Genomic DNA, 14,996 nt, shown 5'->3' on the forward strand with positions numbered 1-14,996 from the left:
TGTAATTAGTTTCGTACGATGCTTGCGGATACGGTCGCAAGGGGCGACATAAACCAACTAAAATAGAGGAGAATAAAGTTAAACGTGCAGGGAACTACCCCTGTTAACTGATTACAGGCTGTTCACTTACTGCGCCAGCTGAGACGGCTTCTTTAAGTACATATTTAACGAGTCTAGAACTCTGCACTCGACGCTCTTTTAAATTATAGTGCCGTTATACACACATATATTCTGAACATGTGTTACGTAAAGAAAATATCATACTTGAGATTCAAGTAGCACTCGATAAAGTTACAATAAAACAGGAGGATATTTCTGACATTGAAAGGAGTGTGCGACGTGACGTGCAACATTTATTTGGAGATAAAAAAGTATCCTATCCATAAAACGAAATCCGAAGTGAAATCCAATGATGTATCTCGAACAACATGAGTAAGGAGATAGCGAGATTAATGTGTATCAGCGCGATAGGCATGTCGAATGGTGCACACATTATTACGTTGTTATATGTCGTGGTTTACTATAAAGGCTGCGGGCAATAAAACTGTGTTTATTAGTCACGAGTGTTCACGGCCTCATTACACGGGATAACTTAATGCGCACGAACATTGAATTAAATGTTCAACATATATCTGATTAATGTTTGAACATTCATGAAGAAAGTTTACGCTCCTGAGAACACACTGTATAACCGGCGAATTTAATAATGCGACACGGCTCCCGTTTTTCACATGGTGTACATCGTCCCCGGGCATAATAGGGGCCGAATTTGAAAACACAATTAGACTTAATACAGAGGTGATTGTCGGGTGAGGGTCGTCGGTGAGGGTTGGCACGGCAAATCCTTTAATTTGGCTCCCCGATCAAATAATAAAGCGGAGGGGCAGCGAGCGAGCGATATCGCGTTTAGTGGTTTTATTGCAAGCGCCATCTGCCGCGCACCCTGTAGATGGAAAGATAATTTCGCTTTTAAAGTGAGGGGCGCCGAGCGTTCATTGTGAATTGTTGCGTTCAGACAATTCACAGAGCTGTAACCGGCTGTAGATGGAGTAGATAGAGGCCATTATGCGGGGCCCTTAACGACTACCTGCACGCTGATGTGGACACTCAACAGCTATAATTTGATAACACATGCTGCTTGCCTCGCCTCGCTAAACATGCCTCATATTGATTACATAGCCGGTTCCTTGCGCGCAAACCAATATTAAGTTATTATTTTTAAAGAGCGTCTCGTGGCTGTAATAAGTAATGATATCCTAGATAAGTGTCTAGCTAAAGCTTGAAGTAAGAACATAAATACGGTGAGTAAAATAATTTACTGGCCTTGGGTTAAAGAAAAAGAAACAATTCTAACAATAAATTTCGCTTGTTGGAATTTTAAGTCTGCAAGACATAAAAAAAGATTTTAATCTCGTAAACCGTTAAAAATCTCTTTGCAATTAGAAATAAGTACCAACAAGAAAATGTCGATAATAAAACAATCAGCGATCTGCAAAATCAATTAGAAAACAGATTTTTAATTTTCATTCAATCATTGGTAACTTCTGCTTAATTAATTTTACATCCGTGAACAATAATGTGAAGCCGACTTGCTAATTAAAAACTATGGAGAGTGTCGCGGCATAAGACAAACAGGATTAGGGCATTGCACCACTCCCCCGTTTGATCATAAACATGGGTAAGCGGATCGGGCACGTGCAATGTTTTTATCAGCGCCGGCGGGTGTGGACGCACCCTAACGCAAGGGTAAACAGCCCTCCGCCCCGTATGAATAATTTGAGAGCGCATCAAGGGCGAGGGCTGTGGACGGAATCGCAATAAACCCGAAATTATTAAATTATACGGGCAAAGTATAGCGCGGGATTTTTGCCCCCTATTATATTAATTGTATACATTATTGTGTTAACTTTTGTTTGTTACCAAGTAACAACTGTTTTGTAGTAGAACAGTTTTTACGGCTTGTATATTATGCGGTTTTCAATAAGTTCTACATCGGATTTACATGATTGTCATGTTTTTCGCAATAGATGTATTATTGTATGTTCACAGTTATTGAATTATGTTATATGTATAAAATAATCTTCATGATGAACATGACCTGAATGTAAAACTTTGCTAACATTACGTTACTATACATATTTAATCCTTCGATACCTACCTAACCTTAAATCCCGATAAACAGATAAACAACTTTACCGCCTGTTAAGGTGACAAAGAGTTTGTTATCGCTGTGATACAAATAAATGTTTTGGAAAAATATGTGACATATCCTTAGTGAACTAGATATACACAATGAAATGTGTCTATTATCTATGTGCGCAGCGAAGCGTCTAGCTAGTCGTTGATATTTCATAACAAGCGAGTGACAGAGGGTGGAGAGCTCGGCAGGGTGTCAGCACTCGTAAACCTCGACAAAGTATTTTATCGACATCCCGCCGCGCTCTCGCCCGCACACACAACCCTATTGTCTACATTCGCGACACTTCATGAAACCACTCGGCTGTAAATTTATTGCTCTTCAGCCAACGCACGCTCACATAAATACCCTTTATCACTGTTTATATTCTACATTTCATTATGATCGCAATCTACAAAACGATTCGAGTCAGAGGCCCTCAATACGGAAACCGTTGCAATAATCGGCAGCGTGAAAGTCAGCTCGGGCGTGAATAATAGCTCGGAGCGCAGAACAATACATCTCCGTGTCGATACAGTAACACAAAGACGAAACAATCAATTCACGCCATAAGTAGGTGCGATTCGGCACGGTCCGACTACGGTCTGGCTCCGCGACTAACAAAAGAAAACCTAAGCAATTAGTCGTCGTCAGAAAGAGCGGAAAACACGCGTTAGACGCGGTCACGCCGCGCCGCGCGGAGCGGTCACAACCATCATCGCTGGGAAATTCAACTTAAGTTTTTAAATAAACCTTATGCCCGAGCACGTAGATCGAATGCTCCACGTGCAAAGTCAAAAAAATCCTGTCACCGCTTTAATATGCCCTGAGGTCTCACACGACCTTGAAACGTCATAAGTTCAACAAATTAAATAAAACGAAAAAGTGTACCCTATTTTCCACTCTAGAAAACGATTTCAATCTTTCTATAAAGAGTGGTTAATTTAACCTGAGACTGGCGGTCACGCAGCGGAAAACAGAAAATTATAATGTTGTTGAAAAAAATGTGAAAACATTATTTTTTTATAGCATTACGCTTGCATGCAACGCCACAAAAGCTTAACAAACTCGGAGGGGTATTCTGGTTCTCGCTCGACTGAGCGTGTTAAGTGCTAATGTAATAATCCATTACAATGAAGCGCGGCAGTGTACGCTAAATAGCGCATTCAAGCATTGAGCTGGTGGAGGCCGCCATCTGTCCGCCGCAGTGGCAAACAATGCGAACCCTTCGTAATCACCCTCCTTGCTAGTTTACTATACCCTAAACAAATACCGCTCGCTGCCATCTTCGCTTCGGCTTTATTATTTCGCCCAGCATTTCAAAGTAATACAAAAAAACATTGCGAAACAATTAAGAAGCTAATTTTGCTCTTAACTGTTATTTGTGGTTTTTTACTTTGCTGCGGCTGCGGCTTCTGATCTATTGAAGTTTAAAAGATGTCGTCCAACTTAAAATAAATAGTACTAATAGTAGTAATAGTAGTAAATGTGCGCAATTACGAGTTACATTTGATAAAAGAACTGAAACACATGCCCCATGAAAAAGCCAAGCGAGAATTATTGATGTGTGAAACGAATGGCTGTTTCTTATAAGAAGTCTTCAGCGTTTTAAATTGATTTTGGTTCCGTTATGAGGACGTGTTAAAGTAGGGCTATTATTAAAAACGTGGGGTTCGAGCGTGGAGCAGGACGGCGAGCGTAAAATCAACAGATTACTACGGAGCCCCCGCAGCTAGCCCCCAGCGCACGGACCCCTGCCGTCCTAATATTATATCCGTTGCAACAGCAATTTTGCAGCAATGAAGGATGTCAACTAATGTTATATTTACTAAATTAAATATAAATATTTTTTTTTCGAGAAAAGCATACAATTAAATACTATTGTAGAGTATTGTACGATAAGTACTCTGATTCCAGTGATCGAAATGAAGTAAATTAAATTTATGAAACAATTTCGTGCAAAACCATAATGTGTGAATTAAATTTTAATTCATTTCGTTCAGCTACAGAAAATTGCGCAGAGGTAGAAAACGTTAGCTGCGTTAACAAATAAAATTAAAAACATTATAAACAGTCATTTAGTGACAGCCCTGCGCAAATCCCCCTTTTTGTAAATCCTAAGCATCAATAACTCGTAAGAGAGATAAGGTCTCCATTGTAGTGCTTACTTAGGGGAGTCCTTCCCTCCCCCGGCAATATTGCGATCATAATAAACGCCATCACAACATTAATATAACCGCTGCGTCTGTGATTGTCAGACAAATTATTATTTTCCGAGCAAAACTCCAAATTAGGGGAACGAAAAATAACTTTGCAAAACATTCGTAGGAAATTAAAAACCAGAATGTCAACAACGCGGTTTGGGGCGACATAGACATGCTAACAGCTAGCCATAAAAAGTATAGAAATAAAAAATATAAAGGAATCACCAAAAAGAAAAAAGGGTGAGACGTTTCGTTACACGTTATAGTTTGTAACTTGATGCTGCTCGTTTTTACTGATTAAACAAAGTTTCTAATAAAGTCGAGTTAAATTGAAGTCAAGCTCGAAATCGACCCGAACACAAATACTTTTTTTACTTTTACGTTTCGTTGTGGGCAAATTCGTTCAAACTAATAAAATAAACCACCCAGCACTTTGCAATATTACGCCATTTTAACATTCGTATCGTATGCAACTGGACTGTGAAATTTTATTTGTTATGTGAAACGGAAACTGTTGGAGATACTGTTTTAAATGGTTCTCGATTAAGTGTTGGTTGCACCGTCAACTTTGACGTTAATTTTAACATGCGCAGAAAAACGCAAAGTCGACGACACTTTGACTAAAAGTCAGCGGCGCGCCGCCGGTTAAAGTCAACGTCAAATTTGACGATGAAACTTACCCTAAATAATTCTATAATGTTTGACATTAGAGTGTCTATGTATATCGTATACCTATTTAGAAACTTATACGTATTACAACAAATATTTAAAAGTAGCTTAGGTTAAATAATGTTATATATGTAAAAATAATAATTAAAGTCTGAGGTACATACCTGCTTGTGCATTTCCACATTGAGGCCATATGACATTTCATAGTACTGAAACATAAAAGACACGCATTAGCTGAATCGATTACTACATGTGTGAAAACGTTACAATCCAACTGTGACACGGAAAGCTTTTGGCACAGATTGGCTTCCTCAAATTGTAGGAGGCGAGGCGAGTGACCAAACATCCGCAGCGGCATGCTGGAAACCCGCCAGAAGTGTTTCCGACACATAAAAATTCTCAGAGAATATTTCCTCTCAAGCGTATTAAAATAAATTGCGAGCGATTTGGCTACACTTAATCATGATTCATATATGAATGGACCAACATTGGAGGATTAAAGCTTGCCAAAATACACCATACGTTTATACGACACAACTATGCGTGTATTCTTTAACACATGCTGCGCTCTCGATAATTTTATTGCTGTGGAACAAGTGATTAATAGCTCAACAATCTACAAACAAATATAGAGGCTGATAACAATATTTATTACACATCCAACAGCTTTGATCGATAATAGTTTGATGTCGCAGCACACAACTAAACATGATCGAGGGTGCACCAAATGGCCGACTCAATCAAACAGAAAAATAGTAACCATGCGGGCGCCGGACAAAGAAACATATTTTATTGATTTTACACGCCACACCAAATGAAACATTTGATAACATCTCTATCCATCCGTTAAATTAGCCGTCCCTCCGATCACTGCGCCTGATAAATTGACGTCAGCCTGACCCCATTTGTTTGTAGATTTAAGTATCAATTAAATTACTCACCATAACATAATGCCTTTGTATTTCAATTTTTTCACTAGCCAATTTTTCGCATTCTAATTTTAAACTGCAACAAAAAGAAAATCTCATGTTATTTTGACGTCTACATTTTACGCTATCTAGTGGCTGTATACACATACGAGTAACTCGTGTGTAGGTTTCCTAACAATGTTGTTATGAATCAGCTTGGAATTTAAATACCTATCTGTAATACGAGTGGGATTCGAACTGGGGATCTTTCTGTGCTGGACTGGACCACCGCTGTCAGATTTCGAGTCTTCTGAATTTTTTAATTAGCTATTTGAAGCGGTCAGATAAATTGTTATTTATTAAATAGTTATTTAATGTACCGGTAATCCACAATTACATTCACTTTATAATTTGGTCGGTACTTAAGGGGACGATAGCACGGACTAACGGCCATAAACATTTTGTATTCCACGAAATCTTTTAAATCATGAAACAATTACGACAACATTAACTAAAATTGTTCACTGTTTAAAACAAATGCGCTCTCTAACTAAGTGATACTGTTTAGTATATTAACGTTGAAAATCAATTGCTATAATTATAGCTCATAGCCAAATAATATGTTGTTTGTTTGTTGTTTAATGTTTATACTTTTTTTTTATTTGTAGACTACAAAACTGAACTCAGGTGCTTACAAATTATTAAGAAAGCTATAAAACTGGTTAGTGCCTATTAAACAGAACACTGTATGTATTTTCTAAATTGTTATCTACCTATATGGTTTTTAGTGGCGACACTGTTCATATATTGCTATATTATCATTGCAGTTTTAGTCAAACATAATATGTAATTACGTAAGATTAATAAGATATGTTATCGGCATTCAAATATTAATCTTATATATTAAAACCCTGGCCTAAGACCCGGCCTATGTCACTTTCCGACTATCTACAAATCAAAAAGTCAGTGTTCCGTTTTGATGTTTTCATATTAATAATATATGGATGTATGGATGGATGAATTATACCTATGCATTAAGCTAGGGGAAAACGTTGTCGATATAAATAAAAATAAATGTGTCATCCAACGGAGTATCATAAAGTATTTCGTCGGTGTCACCTCAATGAGACATCTTGAGGATAAATCTGTTACCAGATTTAGCTACACATTAAGTACTATCAACACTGTACACTAAACAAGAAGAGTATAAATATGGCCAGTGTGTGCGTGAGTAAATCCAAAATCTACTCTTCCAGAAACCTATTTGTAATCGAGTGGCATTTAAGAGCGTAAATATAATACAAAAAGTAAACAAAGAAGTACCATTTATTTTTTGAGATAACAAAGAGGGTCACAAAGGGCGAGATTGTAAGGGCTCAAAGGGACAGGTAGGGTTTGATCCGCTGATTCCCGGCGACAGCGGTGATCCCAAATGATCTCCCTTTAGAGATACTTTGATATAATGGTTTTTTTTTCATTTTAGTTAATCTTTTAAAAGAACTCTCGCTCTCACTTTTACGCGTGTTTTTCTTTTATTCTATTCAAAAATGTTGTACAAACATTGGTAATAATTTCGCTTTAATTCGACCATCAGCTAATTTATTTTTAATACCAGCAACGAGATACTTAAGTACCTATACTTAATGAAAATTTTCAAAAATTATTTGATTTTTAGATAAGAACACATTCAGTGAAAATAAAATATTATATACTACTATACTAACTTGTGATATTGTGCTTGTAGAAAGTTAAACTCTTCTTTTATCCTATCACAGGACTCGCCGACTGTAAATTTGATAGGTTGGCCGGGCTGCGGTGGACCCTGTAAACAAACAACCACGCTGATAACCATTGCGCACTTTGAGCAAAATAAAATAAATTTTGGAATATGAGTGGACAGAAAAAAATAATCAATGACAATTTATTATTAGGAAAAAGACACGTACGAACTACTAAATAAAAAAGCCACTTGTTACCAAAATAGGCCAGCCTCTTATTGGCAATGTTTAACACGACACGCAACATCCCATCAATCTCGGTTTGACCACAAAAACATTCCTATCACGAAACAAAAATTACACGCATCCCAAATTACCATAATACAAATTATCCTTTAATGACCATAATTCGGTGTGAGGCTCGATTAATAAAAAAAAACAACCGATCGCCTCTTAACACAAAAATAAAGTAACACGAACACGTGAGCATGTAATAATAAAATAAAAAACTAACTTCATAATAAGAAGCACGAAAATAAAAATAAAGCGAGGGACACAACAACACACGGTCGCCGGGAGGCCGGCGGCAAAAAATAAACAACCTCCGCTCGGAGCCGGCGCGAGGAACAAACGGACTTTAAAAATAATAAAAGGAGCGTAAATAAAAGCGTAAAAGGAACTGGCGCGGCGTGTAGACGTTGTAAATGGAGCTGCGGACAATCGGGATCGAGAAAAATGTGGCCGGAATTTAATGAATGTAACCAACCATCGCAACAACTGAGATAGGCTTGCGGTTAGGCACGATGCGTCTCATGCTTTTTGTAATAGGCTGCACTTTATGATAGCGTAATTTCAGAGAATAGATTATAGGTTGTAATGGGTTGACGTGGATGTGGTTTAATCAGATCACGCATGAACACAATACCGCAACATTTATGTAATACAATAACTACTTTGGCGATTACATCGGGGAAATAAATCTAGTTAAAAAAAATATAATGTAGCCAAAACCATATCAAGCCATTTAAGGTGAGTAAGAAACGAACATTTACATTACGGTTGGGTACTATAGTTACCGTTACCGCTTGAACTTTTGGAAATTCAACATTTAAACAGAATGATTAGTTCACTTGGTAAAAAGATAATTGAAAATTTCAGATTAAATTACATCGAAAAAGCAAGAACAAAAAGTGGACAAGTAGCCCGCAGCGGCGCGCGGCGGTCGCGGCACAACGGACAAGCGCGTGAAGCACGGCTTCGAATCAAAGGACGTTACGGGAAGAAAAAGCAAGAATACTTGTGCCATGTGTGTCACCTTAACTTGAATGTTTACAACAATAGATAACAAATTGAATCAATATAAAAGTTATTAATTTATTATATTCAGTAGCTGCTTTTCGGTGTAAGTTATTGTATGTAATAAAAGTAAATAAAATATTTAGTTGCCTATTATCGTTCATTAAGTAAATAAGGTATTTTAAACCAATTGTATCTTGCTACAGACGTATATATAAATTATATTACAATAATACAAAAATCCAAAACTTTGGTTCTGTGTAAAATACGTCAATGAAAATAAAGAGTCGTTACGTATCGTTTTCCATTATAATAAAACATCTTTTCAACACAGCAATCATTGCATGCAGCAGATTACAATAAGAAAAAATTCAAGGCAATATTAGACTGAGTAAACGTTTTCTTTCAACAAAAAAAAGTATCCCATAAATTATCGCCGAAAAGGTCAAATTAAAATACAATGAAGAAGTTTTTGAGTGGCAGTATTGTGTAGAGGGCCGGATGAAAGGCCCGCATCCAACAGCGACCAGTCACAAAAACAAAATGCGTTTAAACGGATATAAAAAGGAATGTGTATTCTTATTTCAAATTATTGAATAAGTCTGTCTACCCACGTCTACCTGTGTAGGGACTAAACGAGTCGTTTTATTGGAATTTGGAACGATTGAATGAATTATTTTTATTTTCGAATCTGAAGTAGTCCTACTGGTCTTTATGTTTTGTTTACTACTTAAGCGATATTTTTTAAATACTTAAATAAATATAACCGCGATTAAAATCAAAATTCCATGAAAAATTAATCATAATTCCTACTCAAAATTTGTTTTTCTCAAAGTCAAAGCATAAGTATTTAATCGGAAATTAAGTCCTTCGCGTGCACATCACACTATCTATTTGTGTAAGAAAATGTGTCACTGAGCAAGAATTTGTAAAAGTGAGTCGATGTCACTTATTCATTAGTAATATTAGAGGCTTGCCCGTTCCTCTAAGAGCACACACAAGTTCAGTCAGCGGCTCTGTAAACATCTAAACACCATTCGCACTTACAAACCAAACAAGCATAGACAAATATTTGAGCGCCAAGATTGGCTTTGTAACGAAACGCTTCGACGCTTCATTGCCCCGAGCTAATTTCTACTCTACTGTTATCAATTTAGAGCTCACAAGAGCTAGCATATGAACAGTTTTTAAAGCCTTTTGTGTAGAAGAAAAAAAATGTTAGTAAACTAATATGGTAGCGCAGGGATCAGAAAGCTGATTTTATTTTCTCAGAAACGTGACACCACGAGCCGCCCAATATGTTGGTTTGGTATGAAGTCTTTAGACGTCGTTGGCCGTTCTAGTTCTGCGAAAAGTGGCTACAAATTGATGTTTATTTTTTTCATAAAATGTAGACTATTCCAATAATACAGTTGTGACTAATTCCCTTTTTAAATACATGAAGATAATACACGTTTACTTTAAGAGCTTTTGAATATTTATTAATGTAAATAACATGTCAAAATGAGTCGTCGTCACATTAGCATCTTTTATCACCATACAAATATCAACTAATGGTATCAGATTATGCCTATTATTATTGGTATTAATTAGGTTTGTTGCGAAAGAGACCGGATATCAATCGTATTACTTAATTTGATTACATGCAAAACGCATCCAGGTCTTATCTACCTACACTCAAGTGTACTTTACAATTCTCATTCATTATCCATACCAAAAACATGTATGTACTTAATTCGAAAAAAAAAATACAAAACTCTCAAAGTGATTCTTTTTGAAAGTTCTTTCAATGAGATGGTTCCTATACGAGTAAAATTGCCAGAACATTTCAAAGATATGTAGCCGACCTCAAGGTAGAAAATTGAAGGTGGAGGAAACTTCTTTCCTCCACCTTCACATGACCACATGATTGATTGTTAGATATACAAACCATCGAAGACAAGACAATGAATAGAACCGAGTATATATGGGTGGCGCTCTAGTGCTAGGCGCTCCGATAGCATCTTGCTTGATTATGACGAAGCATATTTGTTTACCTACTCGAAATGCCGTGTTTGTTCACTGATAATGCTATCTCGCGAATGTGAGGAATTATTTTGGGTGAACATTGACTCAAGGCACTTCACTTATCAAACCTGATAATCCCATTTGACGAGATACATTTCCGCTGATAACGTAGTAACTTAAACACAATCGTTAGCAATGTAGTTACACCATGTGTACATTTCTTGTGTAAACTTATAATGGGATCAGTTTGTTGCTCCATAGCCTTGGGAAAATTCATTTATCTGATAAAAATATACGAATAATAATGACTGCAGACGTGCCATGACCTCGAGAAAACGTAACGCTTTCAGTCTGCCTACTTTCTTATAGTTTCATACTTTACAACAGCGCACATGGGCAATCGTGCAACGCATTTGACTGAGCAACCTTTAATTTATGTTTAAGTGTAAAAAAATCAATATTTACAAAATCTTCAAATGACTGGCGAAATCACATCAATACCTAGTCAAAGCAAAGTATTTGAAGTATTAGTGTTTGAAGAAATCGTAAATACCGAGGATGACGCGCCGATGTGGCCGCCAACTCATTTGTTCAAAGCGGTATCACCATTCGTCAAATATTGGCCGAGTAGGACGTGACACGGATTTTGAGCAAACAGGTAAATAGGCATAATTACATTAACACCACCCTCCCTCCCCCTCCTTTCTTGGTTCGTAAAAGTGAACCGCAACACAAATGTTGCGCTTGGCATGTATTTTGACTGTTGGACACCGTTTTTTAGATCATTACGAATTTCGGTAAAATGTTTGTTTTCTTTCTCTTAGGGTTAGGTAGATGTATTTACAAATTATTTTCTGACGCGGTCTGTTTCATTTATCAATCAATCAACAAGATGTGCAACGGTTAGTTTCTAAACGATGAATGAAACATGTGAGATAGACATCAATCAAAACTATACGCCAGACGATGACTGTTACGTTACACGTATGAAATGAAGATTCAATGGAAAGCGCGGTAAAGGGGTCTTTACGCTGCAGTAGTTTAAGAAAGTCAACAATGAACTCACATTAATTTGAGTTTAGGTGTGAGACACAAAAGACAATCGTCCGCAAAGGAAACGCATCTGCTTTTTTGCATTGTAATATGTCAGGCAATATGGTCGTGCGTAGCATTTCGATTTATTTTGTACCCTTCTGGAGGTCCTTACAGGTTAAATTACGTAAACTTTACAAATGTGGCTATTTATTAGCTGATGACCCCACCAAAGTAATCTTAACTACCACATAAGTAAAATAGCTACTAGCATGTGCTACTTACATGAGTGGAAACACATGTAGGTATATCTGATATACATAATAGGCACATTTATACGTAGTAACTACTAAGCAAAAAGTGACAACATGTTATGGTAATTAACATATCTACCATTTGTTTTGCATTTTAGTCAAATGAAACAGAGTTTGCCACTTTTGACCCGTGTAATATTGTTGTCGGATTGACATGTCACAATGCATGTCATTTTTGTCAAGTATGAACTGAAAACCAATCGTGTATGGGTGAGGCTTCAGGTTTCTTTCTTCAATATTTATCATAATATTATTGTTATTGTTTTTTAATGAGACTTTCTATTTCAACAACTTAAATTAATAATCAAGTAATTATTTTGCCTCTTTCAATGAATAGTTTATATTTGCTCTCTGAACTTTAAGATAGGACACCTTGTTGTACTATTACAATGAGTTGTATTTTAATTGATTTTTGAAGTGTGGTTAGTCATCCGTCGGAAAATGCAGTGACAGATGCGCTGCGGTTTGCGGTGTAAAGCTACCTTCTACAAGCAGACGACGCTCGGAAAGCAACTTTAAAACTCTGGTAATAAGGATTACTTTACGACGTCTTGTTCATGCATTGACGTTTCAGACACATGGTCCGTTTCATTCTTAATTTTATTTTAATCGCGATTTCATTTCTACTTTATTCTATGATATTGTAATATGTACCAGTCAAGAAACAATACAACTTTCTCTTAATTGTATGATGATAAAAGTACTGACAATTATGTAGTATTTAGTACCTACTTCTATACTCGTCTGTGATTTGATACAACGTACGTTAGTTTCCTTCAACGTACTGGCTGACTAATAGTTATATTATTAATAATGGTAATAAGCAATAATATTAGTTAGCCGAGAAATAGACGAGGCTAATTTAATTATCGATAGATTTTTTTTAAGTTAATAACTTTGTCATACATAGCGTGGCACTTTTGGGAGCCTAATCTGGGATCAGTAAACTATTTCCCTGGAAATACTACTTATCACCACGTGTTCAATAAACGATTGCCGTGTCAGGTAGCCTATGATAAGCAAAGTAAGCAATGAAGGAAGTGTCGCTAACCGGATGCCTTGCGGCCGCCACGGCTGCAGCGGCAGCGGCGGCGTTCATTGCGCCCGCGCTTGGATACATTCCCACGTCAAACACACGCAGCCATCGTCAGAAACACTAATTAAAACAAGACACAACACTCACTCCACTCAAGACACAACAATAACACAATAGTAAAGGCACGAATCCGCGCGGTCAGTCACACGCGAGACACTAGAATTTTTTAACACGAAACACACGCTCCGCACTCAAACGCTGGAAATGAACTGGCGTGCTTGGAGGAGGGGGAATCCCTCTCCGCGCCCCGCATCTACCCTTCCGACCCCGCGCACCGCTGCTGCCGTGAGTACATATTTTCTCCACTTGAATTTTTCGTTCGGTAGACTATCTTCACATTTGAGAATACTTTACCCGACTCGGAGATGTAATAGATGTGTTCAGGAATTTTCCTCAGGGAGACGATGTGGTAACAGACGTGATAGGTTCGATCGGTCGGTACGCGAGACACCATAACTAAACTAGTTAGGTACTATCACCTGCACGTGCAACCAATAGGAACAAAATATAACTTATCCTTCATCGTCTGGATAAACTTACCAATAAACGAACAGTAACACGAATTTGTAATTTACATCAGTCCACGTGATTCCATAAAGTCCGCATCCTGTCCACAGCGAGGATCGTTGCAAATTAATTCTGGAATCACCACCATTATATCCTGGGTTATACGTCAGTCAAGGAAAAGATTGTGAGCACTTGATGCTTTCCAGCAATAAATAAACATTGTTTTAAACAAGTGGCAGGAAACGTGGGAGACCTTTGCCCAACAGTGGGAAAAATAGGCAAGCCCAATATTTACGCAGTAGGTAGATATAATCGACATACGACCTAAGATAACATTTATATTATAGCATACTAATATCACTCGTTTTATTTTTATGGTTATTGTTGGGATTTTGTGGCATTTTTATTGGCCTGTTCTCAACGTCATTCTAAACACGAAAAGAATACAAAACACTACATTACCTACTTACTACATTACAATAGACCTGGGTATTCTCAAATTATCTGGTGTGTCTTAGACAAATAAGAACATTCTGAAACTTTGAAGCGGTGGTTAAGACCATCCGTCTATGATCGAAAGGTATATATATATATATATTTGTAACTAGCTTGCGGTGAAGGAAAAGGAACTTCACTATAGTGTGAATGTGACTAATTGCCACTAGATGGCGGTAAGTAGTCGTAAAAGTTCATGCCAGATGCCTTTAGGCGACTTGAATAAAACGTGACACCAGTGTTAGCAATAACACACTCGATATGAATGAATGAATTAATCAAGAAACTGTAAATTCAATAATAAGTAGATATTTCTGACTGATGTGATGTGACTGACATAAATACATAAAAAGGTTTCTACACATAACTAGGTACCATTTTATAAAAAAACTTTCGACACATACCAATTAAAATGAACCGAATTATACAAAATTATCAATAAAATTTCAAGCAATTCAAACAATAACTCCTCGATTGAATACAATTACGATCATAAATCACTCGTTTTTAATATCCGTGGCATGCAAGTTATCTTTCTGTGTAATTATGTAACTATTGACATTTACTTCTGAAT

At 37.0% G+C, this 14,996-nt stretch overlaps 1 protein-coding gene across 1 annotated transcript in view; it reads right to left on the bottom strand.

Moving 5' to 3' along the window:
• gro (groucho) overlaps positions 1-13,631 on the bottom strand; it is a 57,097-nt gene extending 43,466 nt beyond the window's left edge. Inside the window, exons 1-4 of the mRNA XM_053755648.2 lie at positions 13,376-13,631; positions 7,682-7,779; positions 5,991-6,054; positions 5,214-5,258 (exon numbers count right to left, since the gene is read on the bottom strand). Of these exons, the coding sequence (XP_053611623.1) occupies positions 5,214-5,258; positions 5,991-6,054; positions 7,682-7,779; positions 13,376-13,444 (276 nt within the window). The 5' untranslated portion in view covers positions 13,445-13,631. The remainder of the gene's footprint in view (positions 1-5,213; positions 5,259-5,990; positions 6,055-7,681; positions 7,780-13,375) is intronic.
• Positions 13,632-14,996: the final 1,365 nt, after the last annotated feature.

Source organism: Plodia interpunctella, chromosome 15 (assembly GCF_027563975.2).
Source record: "Plodia interpunctella isolate USDA-ARS_2022_Savannah chromosome 15, ilPloInte3.2, whole genome shotgun sequence".
Lineage (NCBI taxonomy): Eukaryota > Metazoa > Arthropoda > Insecta > Lepidoptera > Pyralidae > Plodia > Plodia interpunctella.